General features: G+C 42.6%; 1 protein-coding gene across 2 annotated transcripts in view; it reads right to left on the bottom strand.

Annotated features, from left to right (window-relative positions):
• The window catches only part of LVRN (laeverin), a gene marked incomplete at its 5' end in the record, with an annotated part of 37,715 nt that extends 30,710 nt beyond the window's left edge, over nt 1–7,005 (bottom strand). The window contains 2 exons of one of the 2 annotated variants that reach the window (XM_082074313.1): nt 917–1,059; nt 6,410–7,005. In XM_082074313.1, the coding sequence (XP_081930439.1) occupies nt 917–1,059; nt 6,410–7,005 (739 nt within the window). Of the gene's footprint in view, nt 1–916; nt 1,060–6,112; nt 6,324–6,409 lie in introns of those variants that run through there. The other variant, XM_082074314.1, reaches the window with a different exon arrangement.
• Nucleotides 7,006–17,331: the final 10,326 nt, after the last annotated feature.

The following is a 17,331-nucleotide window of genomic DNA, read 5'->3' as shown; positions in this document are numbered from 1 at the left end:
ATGTGGGCAAACTGTGGACAACTTATCCCATGCTATATATCTCTAAAATGTATGATCATTATGATTCAAATATAGGTCATGTGTGCCCAAGAACTACTTAATCAGATACCTTCCTTCTAAATGATGATTCTCAGGGGAAAAAATGCTTCAAGCAATGCTGACAGAGACCCCATCTATTATAACTCCCAAGTTACTTAGTTTCCATGCAAATCCCATAAACCTTCCTTTTTATGGCTAAAAATTATTTGGGCAAAAAATAAAAATTCATAGCACTGAACTGCAGAAAAACAAAAAAGACATTAAGAAGGAGTCAAGAGATCCAATTGATTTCAGTAGGAATACTGATTCACAGAATTTGTTTGGAATCTTATATCCCACATGCATCCCACAGGAGATCCCAGCAAGGGACAGCAGGAGCATATCCAGAGCATTACAGTTCTCTTGTTCTTATTCTGCATTTACACAGGAGGCTATAGTGTCTCTGCCTGGTAAAACAATTTTTTGTATGTTTTAAATACATCTTAAAATTTACTTAGAATGAAAGGAATCCCTTAATAATGCAATTACAGGCTTTGCATACTGGAGCTGATGTTTTGTTTTAAGAAGGTGTCACACAGTACAACAGACACACTGATGAAGCAGTAAATTCCAGGAATCAAACCTCTGCAGCCTCCAGCAACCAGAGTAGAGGACATCACAACTGACAAAACCATGGAATTATTGCCATCAGAAGCTTTTATTATGAATAACTATGTCCAAATTTTTAAGCTTATAGGTGCAGATTTTCTGTGCGTCTTCAAGGCATTAGTGCACAGACAATGGAACAGTATGGATATAGTCTGTTCAGATAAATTACACCCTTTAAAAAAGTAATTTAAGGGGAAAAAAACCATAAATCTACTTGTTGTTTACCTACCAACAGCAGGCATGTTGGAAAGAGCCACATAGCTTGGGTCATGGACAATTCTGATATTAAATGTGGCCTTCATGGCAGGTTCATCAAAACATGGATAAACTGTCCTAGCATATGTTGGTTCCAGTTGGGAGGCAATCAGCATACTGTATTAAAAATACAAGTTAAGATTAATCCAGCATGCTACAGCTGATCAAAACCAACATATAATGCATAAAAACACCGAATCAGGAAAAAAAAAAAAAAAATCATATGCAGATTTGGAAAAGGTTTGGTTAGTATTTAAAACCATGATTAAAGCCCCATGCCCACAGACTGTTCAGCTTAGATGCCTCTAGAGAAAAGCAGTCTTTTAAAACTGGGTTTTTTGGTTGGTTGGTTGGTTGGTTTTTTTATTTTTTTATTTGTTTGTTTGTTTGTCTGTTTGTTTGTTTTCCTTACAGACCTTTTCCAAATATCATATTTAAAATATGTGAGCTCTTCTGGTTTGTTTATTAAGACAGAGCTGATTAAAGTTTTGCACTCAGCAGGCCAGTGCTCAAAAGTGATACAATGCTCAACATTAATTTTGTAATTAGAATCTCTCTGCACACCTATTTCTCTCTCCAATGCACACAGTCTTATTTTAACACTACATTTTAATAAAAAATTGTAATAAACTTCAGGTGACCACACACACATACACTTGTACACTTCCATCAAACCACATAAAGAGGAACTCCCGTGAAAGCAGCACCAGTCCATCTCAGCACTGGCAAGCCCTTTAAGAGGACATTTTTCTACCTTACGCTACGGAGCCTTGCTTCACTTGGGGCAAGTCTCTGTCATGCACTGGCCGGAATCAAAAGATAAACCACCTTGTCCCAAGGACGAAGTTTCAAGGAAGAACTGAAGTACTAGCAAGCTTTTTTGTACACTGCAATATAATCACAAAAAATTAACCCAAAAGGAAATTAATTTTTGAAAAAGCCTAAGAAGACAAATAATTTCCTTTCTTAAGCCTACAGTTTTGTGCCTAGATTTCATTTTCTTTTTTCATAAGTATCATGTAATGCCTCCTTCCTCTGGTGAAAAAAAATCAAAGCCACAATACTTCTAAATAATGAGAAACAAACAGATAATAGCCTCTCTTAGTCTAAATATTGGCAATTTATACTACATAAGTGTTTAAAAAACACGAAAAGGAAAAAGAAGAATGAGTCCTATATAGTATATGAATTCCCAGTGGATGCTGTTTCACCTGATTAAAAACCAGCATCATTGTAGAAGAAATGTTTTCTGTTAATGCAAAAAAGGTTATTCTTCTAAAAATGTCTTAGTAAGATAATATTATTTGTAATATTGATGACATAATGGGGGTTTGCGTTAACATCTTTTATGTCTGATTTCTTCCACTTCAAAAATATATAAGAATTAAACAGTAAAACAAACCCTGAAGTGGCTCAAAGTAAGGGAGTTTTACAGTTACCAGAGTCCTGTTCTGTGCATCAGCCATCCCCAACACTCAGTCCTCTTTTCAGGTGACCAGTGCTCAGTACTAACATGCAACCCAAAAAAATGCCATACCAGTTATTTGCTCTGATCTCTGTTCACCGCCTTTGATGGTCTTACCCACAGATTCATGCAAAATAGAGCTAAGAACTTCAGATCCTCTGCTCAAAGGCACAATTAACTGCATCAATGCTGTTCTAATCCCCTTGCCCTCATTCTAGTAATTGGTACAGAAGCAGTGTATAAAAAGTGTGATTACGTTTTTGGATGCCTGCTAATACCAGCCCTATCCAGTCAAGTATTTTATGGAAGTTGCATAGGGTATGTGCAGAGTGGCTACCAAGAAAAATTCTCACAGGATTTTGAAACACTGACACGAGCAGTGGCATGCAGCCTGCACTTTGCAGCACACCGCATGGGGATCCTGGAGTAGTCTACATGAGCTCATTCACGGCAGTGCAAGACCTGTACGCAGGACAATGCTACAACAAGCATCCTGCATTGTATTATATGCTTGAGCCAGTACTGCTGAAGAAGAAGAGCAAAGGTGGTTTCTGTACCGTTCTGCCTACTCAGACCCTGGCATGGACCATCCCAGCTATATGCAGAATACAGATTCCCCATTTCAACAGGAAAGCCTTCAAATACTTAGTGCTGATGAAATGGGAGCATCCTCCTTTTTCACTTTCTTTGCTCCTGCAAACACTGCAGGCACGGGCTGTGAGCAATCCATAAAGAGTCCTTCCATTTTGCAGAGTTTTCTTTTCTGTGTAAGAACAGATCAGGTGGGTAGTACAACTAGTCAGCAACAGTAAAAACATATGCAGTCATCAATGATCAAACTGGTAACAAACACTTCCCATGTTGGAAATTCAGTGAAGTTTGGGCTTTGGTTTATCCAGTTTTCCACAGTGGTGAGGCTAGCACTTTCTCAAAATAGCTATCTCTGTGAACAGCCTTCCCTCACCACCTTGCCAGTGTGCTCCAGCTCCAACTTGGAGAGGACAGGGAACAATACTTCATGTCAACTAGCTAATTCTGCCAACCTGCCAAGAGCAATGCAGATACCTGACAAAGAAAAAAGCCAGCGCCAAAGCTCAGACAGAACAAACATTTCAGGGACTTTGCTTCTCTTTAGGATCTAGCTGTCTACCAAAAGCTTCCCCCTCTGTGCTTAAACTCTTCTGTAACAAGACGTCTTTAGTGGTTGCACAAGTACAGGCTACAAAATCCACAAAGACTTGTAGTGCATAGGAGAAATACAGGAGTCTTCATGACCACAGATAAACAGCACATAGCCTGTTACAGCTGGTGGTTTAAGTTTCACGCTGAAGTTAGAAGCCAATGCAGAAATCAGACCTCAAAGTTCTGCTGGATCCAGGTACAAGCCACTTTAGAACTACTACAGGACAGTCTGCTGGAGACAGTGGTTTCCTTGCAGAATAGTAACAGGCAGCTGAAGCACATTCAATGTTTTTAAATCACTCTTGATCTATATAATCCATTAGAAGACAATTTTTTAATCATTAGCAGTTTCTTAGAGCTATACAGACTATATCCCTTGAAATATAATATACCCCCTCCAAAAAAAAAGAAGGCAAAACCCCTTCATTGTAACTGGACCCCATCATATTAAGAAATGGCTAGTAAATCCATAGTTTAGTTCTTAGTCAAGGAAAAAAAATAACAAGATACTGTTGCATACTCTCGATTCAGCAAAAGCCTTTTTAAAGCAGAAAAGATATGCAGAATCCATTCAAGAATATTAGGAATGTGGGAAGGAACAAGTAACCAAAACAATACGTTGTATCTGCAATCAGTGGATTTCCTTTGATTTATTTCAGTGTCTAAACTGTGTTGGCATCTCTTTAACCAGACTGCAGTCTCATATTTCATTAGTGCTTCATGATGAGCTAAGAATGAAATGGAACAAAATTGTCATAAACCCTTTAAACAATTGGAACTAGAACTATACACATTATTTTCATTATTTAAAAACATTTTTTTCTTATTTTCTACTGTGGCAGCACAGCTGACAACAGCTTTTTTTTTCAGATCCTCTAAATTTTACACAGTCTGAAACAAAAAATGTCATAGTCTAATTCAGTGTTTCTTAGATAGGACTTGATTGAATCAATACAGCATCAGAAAGCACACTGATACAATACTAAGTAATTAAGTGCCTGTTCTTTTCTTACTTAGGTGGATTTTTTTTTAATTATGTAAATTAAGCAAAGTGTTCTAGATTTTCCTTAACTCAGAAGTTGCACAAATAATCCTGTGAATGATAATCAGTGAATGAAGAAAGAGCAACTGAAGAAAAACATAATTTATTTCCTAAAAATACTTACTATCATACTGCATTTTTCTCTAAGGCTAACCAATTTACCTCTTTTCTCTTAAAAAGGAAAAAATTAAAAGAAAAAAAAAAAGTCCGCATAAGTTACATTTTTCAGATGTGGCAGACAGTGGTATTGGTAAAGATTTACACAAGAGCTGGCAGCTGAAAAGCCAACTCATTGTTGCAGAAAAACCACACAGTCCTCCTCCATTTCAATAAAACTATTAAGTTTATTTTGTGGTTTCTTATTAGTGCTACTCATACAGGGACTTGCATGTAAGGATCTTGTGGGTAATTGAATATTACCTGCTTCAGCAAGAAGTCTATGAACTGCCAAGATATAGTTCATTTTAGTGGACTCATCGATAGGCTGGAAGCCAAGAACACCTGAATTTTAACTCTATTTTTCCTGCTGACTTACTGATTGCCAATCCTCAGCAATTCACTATATATTAATTGTTAAAAGTGAATTAACTTTCAAATAAACAATTTATCTGCCTCTCCTTTAAACACCTATTTTGAGAAACTTATCTTCTGCTGGAACTATTTGAATCATAATCTCAAGTTTCACTTTTCTGCAGCAAGTTTCACATCCATAAGTTTATAATGTAATTCAACATGAGAAGATTTCCAGTTAAAAAAAAAAAAAAGAAAGAAAAAAAGCAATCATTGAGAGTGAAAACAGATTTTAGATGATCGACTGCTTGTTAAGCTCACACTACTCCAATACAGATTTTGCAGTTCAAAATAAAATAAAAATGAAAGCATCCTAATATCACTCACTAGGGAAATCATTGGTTGATGGCAGCCTAACAACTTCACGTGCAATAGCCCGACAAAGTCCAGCTGTACAAAGCTCCCAACCATTCCACTCCACCATACCTCTGAAACTGCATGGGGTTAACATCTTTAAACTCATGCCCAAAAATATATTTAAAATGTTGTGTGCTCCCCACAGATGCAGGCAGAGGAGGTAAGGAGCTGCCTGTGCTACACAGACATGTGTGAAGCCAGGATGAAGACTGAGCCAGACTGTGGCTGCCAGGTACTGGACACGGGTATCGTCTGATCCCTTGTTGCCTGTCAAAGGCACAGATAGAAAGACTTGAAATTGTAGAGAAAACGTCGTTTGACCAGTTGAGATAGACTCTTTCCTCTGCCAAAGGCAGACCCGTGTTTTACAGACCTTCAGGAAGCCCTCCCAGACAAACTCCAGAGCAGCAGCTCCTCACCAGCCTCCACAAATGAAGAGGTCTTTGCAAGCCATCATGAGCTGGTGGCGTGGATCAAGTAAGTTGCTGAAGGAAAGCCAAGGCAACCTAGCTGGTGCTCTCTGGAGAGAAAACGGACCATCATGGAGCACTAACCTGAATTTCTGACAGCCTGTGATGCACAGCCGGGGAAAGGATGCAGACTGTGCAAAGCAGCTGATCCCGCCCGGGGCAGCCCCACCGTGCAAAGCAGCCATCCATCATCTCTCCTGCCACCCCAGGCAACGAGCTGTTCCTGCAAGCTTCGTCCAGCCCTGGTACCACCTGAAATACTGTCTGCGGAGACGCAGCAGCTGCGTCCGACGCCTCCACGCCGCGGGTGACCCCGCCGCGGGACCTCCGGTACCGTCGGCGGAGGAGCGCCGGGTCCCCGGGGCGGCCGCCGCCGCCTACCTGCTCCGTCCCTGGTCGGTATAGCGGGTGAGGAAGAGCCCGTCGAGGTCCTCCTCCAGCCTGCCCTCGAAGTCCAGCTGCAGTACGTAACGGCGCCCGGCCCGCAGCCGGCCGCGCAACTCCAGGACCGCCAGCTCGCCCGCCACCTCCTGCCGCAGCTCCGCCACCTCCACGGCGGTTCCCATCCCGGGCAAGAGACCGCGCACGGCGGCCCTGCGGCTCCGCAGCCCGGAGCTGTGCAGCACCGCCGTGTCCGTGTCCTGCCGGCAGCGCACCGTGATGTTCACCTGCCCGCTGAAGGTGAAGGGCCCCGCCTGGCCGGGCCGTACCCGCGGCCACAGCTCCAGGTCGTAATGGAGCGGTAGGAGCTGGCGAGGCAGGCGGCGGCCGGAGCCGCCCGCGGCAGCGGGTCGCGGCGGGGCGGCGAGGCCGGGGGCTGCGGGCGAGGGGGTCGGCGGCGTCGGCGCCTCCTGTCGGCAGCGCCCGTAGAGGGCGGCGAGCGCCAGCAGCGCGGCCAGCAGAGCCAGCAGCAGCGCGGCCAGCAGGGCGGCGGCCCTCCGCCCCACGTACAGCCCGCGGCCGCCGCGGGGACCCATCCCCGCCGCTCTGCGCCGCCCGACGGGCCGCGCCGCCCGGTACTTACGGGGGCGGCGGCGTGGGGAGCGAGCGCGTCTGAGGGCGGGACGCGCCGCTCCGGGCCGGGCCGGGCTAGGGGAGAGGGGTTCCCCCCCGCCCCACCAGAGAAAGAGCTCCCGGGAGGGCTGCTCCGGCGGGGTGGGCAGCCCACGGATCCCCGGCCCCTTCGCGGGAAGGGACTGAGGGGGGACGAAGGAGCAGTCTCAGCCGGGGACGGCCCGCGAGCTGCCCCTTTCCCGTCTGCTTGAGCAAGCAGCCTGCGGGGAGGATACGACGGCAGGCAGCTGAGCAGCGGCTCCGGGGAGCGCAGACGGTCGCAGGCGTGAGCGATGATGCTGGATAGGGTCCGTCCGAGGACCCCCGAGGATAAACGATAGTGTCGCTAGCCGGACAGACAGCACGGCACGGACAGATGGTGTCGCACACATGGGATGGCACGGGCCACTACCAGCAAGGCCAGGCCAGGGCCGGGCACAGGATGGTGGCTCGGGGCTGCTGAAAGCTGGGGGCTCCTCGGGCACTGGAGGGAGAGCTGACTGTAAAATACCCAAACCAAACCAAAACACCACAAACACCCAAAACAAAATGCCAACTCACGCCACCACCAACAAAAACAACAAAACCAAACAAACACCACCCTAAGGAATGGCAGGGGAAATTATGAGAGAATGGGGTTTCAGTGCTTGAAGTGTGAAATGTTATAGGTAGAGCTGACCAGCTCTTGAAGGAAGCCTAAATGCCAAAAGATTTGGGAGAATGACATCGAGTCTGAAAGATCTTTGGTACATAAAAAAGCCCATGACCAAAGTGGATTTCTGGTAAATCATCCTCATTTAAAGCCATACTTCTCTGTGTAGTTCAGTTGAGGCTATAACCACCATACTCTACATGCATAGGTAGCCTCCTTACAATCAACAGGATTAATCCTAGGTTCCTAGTTAAACACGTACTTAAAGGATTTGCCAAGTTGAGGCTGTATTGCCAGCGAGATTGCAAAATTAAACCTTTGTCACCTTATAAAACCTGCCTGTTGGTTTTGCTCAGTTGCAGCTCCTCTTTTAAATCACAATGAGCTATGAATTGACAGGAGCAGTAGCCAGAAACAGCAGCCCTGTGTGCCATTGCCTCAGACATTTTTTAATCTGGGTTACATGCAGGTTTTCCGCTTGCTTTTTAAAAATACTTCCATCCCCCCACCACACTGGTTTGAACTCAAGTCAATTCCCTTGGGCTTGTAGTTTGCACAACAGCTACCCTCAATACCAAACAGCTCTGTTTGCAAAATTGAGGCAGTGGATTAGGTATTACAGTACGTTTTGTCACCAAAGTTAAAGCTAAGATGGCTGAAGTAAATTACTGAACACAAAAGGTTGCCCTTCCTGCTGATTTATTTGTTAATTGAGAGAGATACCCTTTCCGTGGTCCTCTGCAGAATACAGCTAATGCTTTCCTCATGCTGGGCACAGCAGGTCTGGCTGCTACAGGTTTAGGGAATAGTTCTGAGCCACTGAACAAAGAAAGGTTCTGGTTCCAGCAGAAGACCATAACCTGTTGTTTTCCTGCTGCTTAAGGGATGGAGGGAATCTCCTCTGCCAGCCTGTCCTGCTGCTTGCAGGCTCTCCCACTCTTCTCACCTCATCTGCCCCATCTGCTGCTGTTACCCATTAGCTTCCCAACACGCTGTCTTCTGGCACTGGCCTATCTTCTGCTTTTTTCTTTCACACAGTTGACTGTTATGTTTCTGTTTCTGTGCTTCTTTTCTCATTTTGTCCTTATTTACCCCAGTTTAGCCACCCATGCACTAAGACCTGTTTCTGTTTGATTCAGGCCTCTGTATTTTTTCCATTCAATACGTCATCCTTTCACCCTTCTGTCCTTGCATATGCCTCACATAGCTTTACTCTGTCTTGCACATCAGTGGCTTCTCTTTTTACTCCTAGCATGCTTTGCAGCATCCATTATATTGCTCTCACATTAAGACTTCACAACAATCTCCAACAAACTTCTTGAAGGTTGCTGGATCTGCAGCCACACAACAGTCCTGAACTAACTGCTGTGTGACTTGCTGCATGTCACTTGCAAGATTTCACAGAAAATGTTTTTAAATGTTCAGGTCTCTTATTATCACTGTAAATTTGGGAAGAAGTTTGTTGTGCCAGTCCACAGAGTTGCTCCATCCCGTAGGAGTGCTGATGTGCTATGGGAGCTGGGTAAGATGAATGATCAAAAGCTCCCAGAAAGATCAAGGAAGAAAAGACAGTGCTGCAAAGAAGGAGCTGATGGGAAGAAGAAATCACAGAAGTACACCTGTGTTTCTAAGGCATGAGCCCAGACACTGAAGAAAATTATGGAGGATTTCAATGCCCTGCTTTCCAAATGTTTTTATAAAGCCTCAACATACAAAACCACGCACGTCCACTCACCCCATCAAAACAAGTCACAGGCAAAATCAAAACCGTGAGGCATTTCATTTCAGATGTGTGAAAACAAGCAAAACTGCTCAGTATAAGCCTGTAAGTAGTGCAAACCCCATGGGAAGGTTGCCCTTCTTAATGGTGCAGAATATGTTTTACATTTTACAGTTCATATGCATAAAACATAGTTCATCTTCTCTTGTTTGCAGTGGAGTATTCAAACCTGCTCCTTTCCCAAATTAACACATAATAAAACCACAATAGCTACAACTTAAAATCAATATTTTAAGAAGTGTTCTTAACCTGCTTTTTGCTTCCAAATTATTGTTAACAGTCACCTTATAAAGCAAGTGATGGCTGAAGTCTTTTACCAGCCCACAAGTGTGGATTCCCCTCCTGGTGGGAACACAAATATATGTTCGAAATGAGAAAATCCTTTGCATGCCGTACAAAATGTGTGAGTAGCTTCTGTTGCAAATACTACAGTTCACCATCCTGCTGAACTTATTTGCAGAGTTGTCTGAATGATGAGTTTCTGAAGCTGAAGCTGCAGGAGGTCCTTGGCCAGGACACTCTGGCCATAGCATGTCACAGCTCAGCCCAAATCCTGACCTTGGATGGGAACAGGAGGCTTGTATTTAAGTCAGCAGAAGCCTCTAGTACACATCTGAAAGTAGAAACAAATCACCTGTCATAGAAGAAGTCAGGCAGCTCTGTCACTCTGAAGGACGCCGAAGCATCTGACAAACTTTACTGTCTTGTTGCAGATGAAGGGATTTGTGCATGCTCACTAGCTGTTCAAAGTCCTGTCAATGTCCACTGTATTTTAAACAACAGAAAAAGGTCACCTATGACAGCATGGGATCTACTATCTGTTAAAGTGCAATAAGGTAAACAACACTTCATGTGGCAGCTGGCCAGGAAATTTGTCATGAAATTTCAATTACCAAAATATTACAATGACCCATCCTTACAGTTCATCAAGATTTTCAGGTTAAAATAACTGTTTTCATAAGAAATATTGTGATATCATCACAAATCGTAGATACTGAGTGCAAATTAAAAGGGTAATCATGTGCTTAAGCAATGTGAAATAATTGTTAGACTGAAAGATGATCCCCTAAATCACATTATTACTGATTTGTTCAACCTAATTTGAGAAGTTCTGAGTGATGGCATATATGGCAATTCCAGCAGTGGGATTTGGGGGTGATCAGCACTCCTGAAACTGTATTTTTAACAGAATCATAGATCTTGTTTCCTCTTCAGGTTTTGGGGAGGTGCATGATTTTTTCTGTATTTATGAAGTCAGACCAGTGCTCCTTCTAGACATGAGGGATCCATAGGTACCACCTACATCCATGAAATCCATAATTTTTTTAAACTTGGTCTGTTCATTTTATGCACTGTAACTTGCTCTCCTTCATTTATTCTCCTTCTCTAACAGAGCCAAAAACACATTAGAGCTGCAAATGTTGTAATACCTGGAAGTATCTTTGGCAAGAGCTATTCCATAGGAGATGCTGAAGTTGCAGACCTTCAGTCTCCCTCTGAAGGCTTGATTTAGTGGATATTTCAAATTTCCCAGCCATTTGAAGTAAGAAATGTGAGCTAGAGGTGAATATACATAGCATAGATGCAAATAGGTGCAATACACATAAGCCAAGTGTGAGCAGCTGTGGACCATGATTTCTTACTGGACATGTCAAAGAAGTCCTCAGCTTTCCTGTAGCCTCAGGATGAATGCTTTATGTCATCCTTCATGGAGTATGTGTCTTCAACATTAAAATCAACACAGATGATACTAGTTACCAAGTATTTGGAATTAAACTTACATGAACAAGGGATTTTATACATTGCCTGTGTAGATCTGTCAGTGGACATAAGGCTGACATACTAGCAACTGAGCATGGATCTGTATTTATATCAACAAGATTGTCTTAACTGGTCAGTACAGGCCGGTACAGAAAGGCAATGTGGAAAAGACTTGCAATTTAAAACGGTCACATTTGACCAAGCACGGGAGTATTAGGCTTTCACCATAGGGAGTCGTGCATCTAATTAAAAAATTGTATGTAGAAAAGCATGTTTGAAATGTTGCCATTACTGGTAATCATGTCTGATACTGTAATGGAAGTGCTTTAATTAATAATTTTCATAAGAGTTTAAAATGGACAGTCCACTGATAATCCTCTGTCTTGCAGAAAACCAAATGATGCATAAATTTGTTTGTAAGTTCTGTTCTCATTCAAAGAATCAGCTCTGAACTTGTTACCAGGTCCTCTCACTATGGAGTTATGTACCAGTGCAATGATCTGGATCTACACAGCAAACCGTGGGTAGCAGCAACAATTTTCACCGGTGGAGAAAGGATGGCAACTGGAGCAAACCCAAGTTATTTTTTTGGGTACTTCTGCCTGTGGAGGACAGCAGAGTAATCCCCAAATGGTATGGGTAAAATGGGGTAGTCAAGAACCATAAAACTAGGTGTTAACAAAATGATCAATGTGTTCAGTGAGGAGAGTCATGCTCAGAGCTGGAGAAGACTCCATCCAAATAGTTCAGGGTGCTCAAAGGAACAAGAGAGGTCTGCAGCCCTGTTTGAAGGTACGATACCTGGGAAAGCCACCACTTTGGATGAGAGAGTCAGGAAAGCACCTCCAGGGAACAGGAGGAGATCCATAGAACAGTATGGAAAGTAACCAAGAAGTAACCACAGCAGATGTGAAAACCATTATTCAGAATATGAGCAGGAATTGAAAATTACACCACAGCTGGAGTTAAGTAGGCAGCACTTTTATCAGTAATTTTTTTGTGTAGCTGGTAATTCTACCAGTTGGCTTCTAAGACGTGGCAGGCAATCAATAGGACTGATAAACTAAGTCTTGCAATGGAGGATGTATATGAGGGAAAGGAGTGAATAACGTTTTTGCCAGTTTGCTTAGCAAGAACAAAATGTAACAATGCCCTCTTAATTGGAATGAAATTTTGAAAAAAAGAACAAAAAAATTAAGGATTTAATAGGAAAGAATGAATGAATGCATGTATCATTTGCGGCATGTAAAACTTTTTCCAGATGGCATTTAACTTTTTCTTTAGTGAAGTTTAATGTTTTTTTCACTTAAAACCAACTTAAATATATATCAGCTTTTCTCCAAATATGCAGACATGTCCGAGGTTGTGCCTGGTGAGGCTGTATGAAAGTGAGCAAACGTCTGACAAGGAATAACTTGCAAGTGGATGTTTTTTAAATGGCATTAAATGTCAGTAGATTGATATTGCTTAAGATGATGAATTGTGGCATTTTCAAAGTTTCTGGCCTTTTTTATTAAGTGTTTTACAAGCTTTCAAATGCTTGGTATTTTTCTGGCAGCTTCACTGAACTGAACCAGGAGTGTGGTATTTGTCCCCTGAGTGCTAGTCCTACTGAGATGGATCAGCTCTCTAGGAGGGATAGCAAGTTGAAGTTTGAACAACTGACGTATTGAGATACTGTAAACTATTTCTCACCCATGGAGATGGCCTGATGGAGTTGGACCAAGGACACATGTGTCTTCTCTTATTTAATCTGCTTTTGTTGCAATTTGGGCTATTGGATGGCATGCAAGCTTAAGATTGCAACAGCTGAGTACAGGAAATGCTTCATGAAGCCTATCCAGCCCTAGAGCTGCATAGGGAGCTGAGAGGGAAACAAGCAGAACCCTGCAGTGTCCGGCTTACTCTCTTGTTACTACAAGGAGGATAGCAGAAGCAAGATAGATGGCTGTTCCTGCTGGAAATGACTTCTTTACTCACACTCGTCAAGTGCTGGCCAGCCCAGCTGTCCAGAAAGGTGAGCAACACTCACTCTTCGTGAGGACTTTTGAAAGCGGTCTCATGCACTTCAGCCATTGAGGGGCATTCAGTCCAGGACATCAGAAGAGAGAGGTCCAGGACACCACTGCTAATCTGAAGCTGACTTCCTGGAAACACATAGGCTTTGAGGACTGGGTCCTTTGTACCAACTGCTTTGATCTATGGATCCACTCCTTTTGGGCCACCCTATTTGTATATCTCAAATTAACCTTTCTTGCATCAATGTCATAGGAAACTGTGTGCTTTTTCTGTGCTGTGAATTAGCTCTGCAACAGAGCATTATTATTGCGTATCTACAGCAAGCACCGTTGGCTCCTCATAATCATCTCATCATCATAAAAAGAAAATATGCTTCAGGTACTGAGATACTGTTTCTAAATCTTAAAGTCTTCTTAGCTTATAAACCAAGATGTTTGCTACATTTTGTAAGGCGCCAAGTTTTCAAAATATTATTGAGAAATTAGGGAAATTTCTTTGTCACAGGTTTTGTTATTGTTGTTGGTTTTGTTTGTTTCTTCGTTTGTTTGTTTTTCCTATTAAAATCTTCATTAAACCTGTCAGACTACTACAAAACACCTGAAAATTACGTGAATTCACGTGCTGTTGGAGAACTAAACATCCAAGACTTCAACAGCTTTAAAGCTTATAGGTAGTCTTTATCCCCAGAATCTGGATGTTGTATTTTGCAAGACACACTTATTGAAGAAGTTCACAAAACACTCCCTGCATCTTTATCAGTCCAACAAACCTGTGTTTCACTGCAAAATGTGGCTACATGCCAACTTGTGGTCAAATTGGCCAGAGCTCTGTGCATCTCTACAGACTATAGAGAGCCTGTTTTCCAGGACATCTTTCTGGCACATCTTTCATGGAAACATACTAAGGCTTGAGCCTAATTTATGAATGGACTAAAACACATCTCCAGTTTAACCCTTTAGTGTGCTGTTCTTGATGTCAGAGCACTGCGCCTGTTTACCATTCTTGTCTTGGTGCAGCCTGCAATCCTATTGCAGTTCTCTGTTCCTACATAGCAGGTTTGCTCTTGTGAACCCTAAAACTGGTCTTATCTGACCTCTGAACACTCTGATCCATTCAGACAAAACAGAGGAAGATCTCTGCTGAAGGCTGTACGACTGGCTAGCAAGTAGTTTCAGTATTTTTGGCAAATCTCAGTACTGGCTGGCATGCCACATGGCACAAGAACACCTGTATGTGACAGAAGTCATGAAAGTGTTTCAAAATGCATGAATTGCAAAATGCAATTCATAAATCTTTTGTATGGATAGTCCTGGTGAGAAGATGTACCCTCTGCTGTTGTATGAATCATTTTCCTACAGAGAATGTGACACAGAATAGGATACAGAAATGAGACGTCCTTACTCACAATAGGATAGGAATGAAGTTTTCACCTACAAGTAATGTGTGCAAAACAATAAAGCTGGTGGCTACTAGACTCTGTCTTTAGTGCAGGAAAGATCATAACAAAGGATATGGATCAGCCTCTGAATGGCTCCTACTAGTAATAAATTAAAAAATAACTCTGTGCATTTGTCTATGTTTTTAAAACTACAGTGACAAAAGCCAGAGCTTCTTCCAAGACTACTGATACAGTCGATGGCTCTAAGGATAGATCAGTGACAATAAGAGAGTTGGGGAAATATTTCTGATCTTTCTCTTTTGCAGAGCTGGGACTGCGGACTGATCCATGCCACCAATTCCTAAGTGTGCTGTGGTGGTTCCTGAGATGATACCAGAATGGTGTCAGGAGAAGACAGGCAGGATGCCCTCCTGAGGGAGATGGAGATGGTGATATCATCAGTGAGAAAACAACTCCCAGCTGATGACAAGGTGAGGAGTAATGGTAGGAAGCCACAAGGCTTAGAAGGCAGCAGGCTGTTATCACTAGTTTATTCAGGGGATAGTTTCTGATTGATTAAGTCGAGCTGCAGGAATGCTACAGTTGTACTAGAAAGTCAAGACATGGAACTTGTGCCATTTATAATCAATCTACAGCACCAAATTATCTAATCTCTATGAGAGGCAGAGAGAAATGTCACAAAAAGGAGGATCCAAAACTCTTCATGTCTGCTGCAGGAGTGACAGAAGCAAAGTCCCCGTTCCCCTTAGATCCCCCCTCAAAAAAAAAAAAAAAAAAAAAAAAAATTATGTATATATATTAAGGCAAGTTCAGCCTGAGAAAATTTGGGTGTATGCAACATATGTTATTCGTTTGTTCTGAAAACAGAAAGAATGATGTCAGTAAAGTCCAGAAATGGGCTGCTAGCCACACTCTTCACTTTGAAATTAGCAAATCTAGCTGCAAGGCAAGAGAGGGAAGCCTAGCAGGCACATAAACCAAAAGAAATACCAAGGAAAAAGCAAGTATGTTCTGGGAAAACATTCAAAGCTCCAGGCTATGAGGAGCTTGATGCTGACATTGGGGAAGAGCACAGTTTTGTAGTGCCGGCCACTCAGAAGAAGGGTGGCCCCAGGTTTCTTCCCACCCCACTGCCTGGCAGGCCTTTGGGATGATCTGCTGTGGTGGCTGAGCCTCACACGGTGAAACAGTCAGGCAGGTTTCAGAAAATTGCATTCTTGGATTCAGCAGGTGGAACAAGAAGCTGTTCCATGTCAAAGTGGGTAAGCCACCTGTCCTTCTCTTATAGCTTATCTACATCACATGCCAGTATTATGTTGTAAACTGTCAGCCAGTGACTTCTGAGAAATGGTATAATCCACTCAGCTACTTGAAGAGGAAAATGTGGTGTATTTTTGATGAACTTCAGTCGTTAAAGCACTTTCCCCACAGATGTCTCAAACCATTTTCACTTATATCTTGAAGGACCTCTTTGGTTCACTATACAACCTTTACTGCTCTGGTATCATCCTGGCTCAAGTGTCAAGTCCATCTTTAAACACCTGCCACTAGATCTTCCTCTTTTTCAAGGATTTATTGCTAGCATCACACAGCACTCTTAGCCTAACATCAGTCACACCTGGTTCAGGAGAGATGACTGCACAGATCATGTATTTCCTTCTGTTTGGGGAAAAAGCATCACTGTAATGGGTCTCAAAAGCACCACTGTAATGCTTAGATCTAGAGAAGTACATGGCAAAATGAATAAAGTAGACAAAGGCCTTTCCAGGGAAGGCTCCAGTGCTGTGGCAAAAGAAAGGGCTCTTGAATAAGAACAATAATGGACAACAATTGAGCATAAGCACACACATTCAGTTCCTGCCCCTAACATTATGAATAGATCTTATTTTCTTCCCTGGCATCACTCCTGGTGGGAATGAAGTAACCCTCCAGTCACAACTGCAATTTTAACCAGAACTTAAAACCTAGATCCCACAAGGTCTGTATCCTACCCCCTGAAGCTGACCCTGTGGAAGAGATAAACCTCAAAGCCCAAGCAGATGGGCTATATCAGGATAATCATGGGCTCACTTTAAAAAAGGAATTTTAAAACAACTTTTGTTCTAGGGGCCTCATGGGAAGCTTTTCAAGCAAGCTCATTTTTTATTACTAGCCCCACACCCATTTTATGGACACTCCAATTGATGTCCAGGATGAACAGTCTATGGTCTATAGTGTTTCCTTTTCTGAAGTATCAAACCCTTCTGGTTTTGATTATCCCTTTCAAGCACTCCCTAAATCCATTTACTCATTTAATATTCCCTCAGTCCCTCGTTGCATTACGTCTTCCCTCACCATCTTCTCAAAATAGTGCCTGTGCCAATAGAATCTGAACTCTGAAATTTTTGTTTCTGTATTATAACAAAACATTCTCTTTCCCTTTCAGATGGCTACTGTTTCATACTCTACTTTAGTTAATGGCATCTTGGAGGTTATAAACAGACACTCATACTAAAGGCTTTTGTGTATCAACAGTTGTGGTTGATAGGCAAAGATGAATCTCAGCATAGGGAGTACGTGGCTTCCCATCTCAACAACATCTTGAGTTTATGGCTATCTTGAGCCTTGATAGGGTGTTTTTCCATACATCAAGACATTTC

Source organism: Streptopelia decaocto, assembly GCF_964273445.1.
Source record: "Streptopelia decaocto genome assembly, chromosome: Z".
In the NCBI taxonomy this organism is placed as follows: domain Eukaryota; kingdom Metazoa; phylum Chordata; class Aves; order Columbiformes; family Columbidae; genus Streptopelia; species Streptopelia decaocto.
Note: the sequence above shows the minus strand (reverse complement) of the source record. Positions and strands in the feature narration are given on the sequence as shown.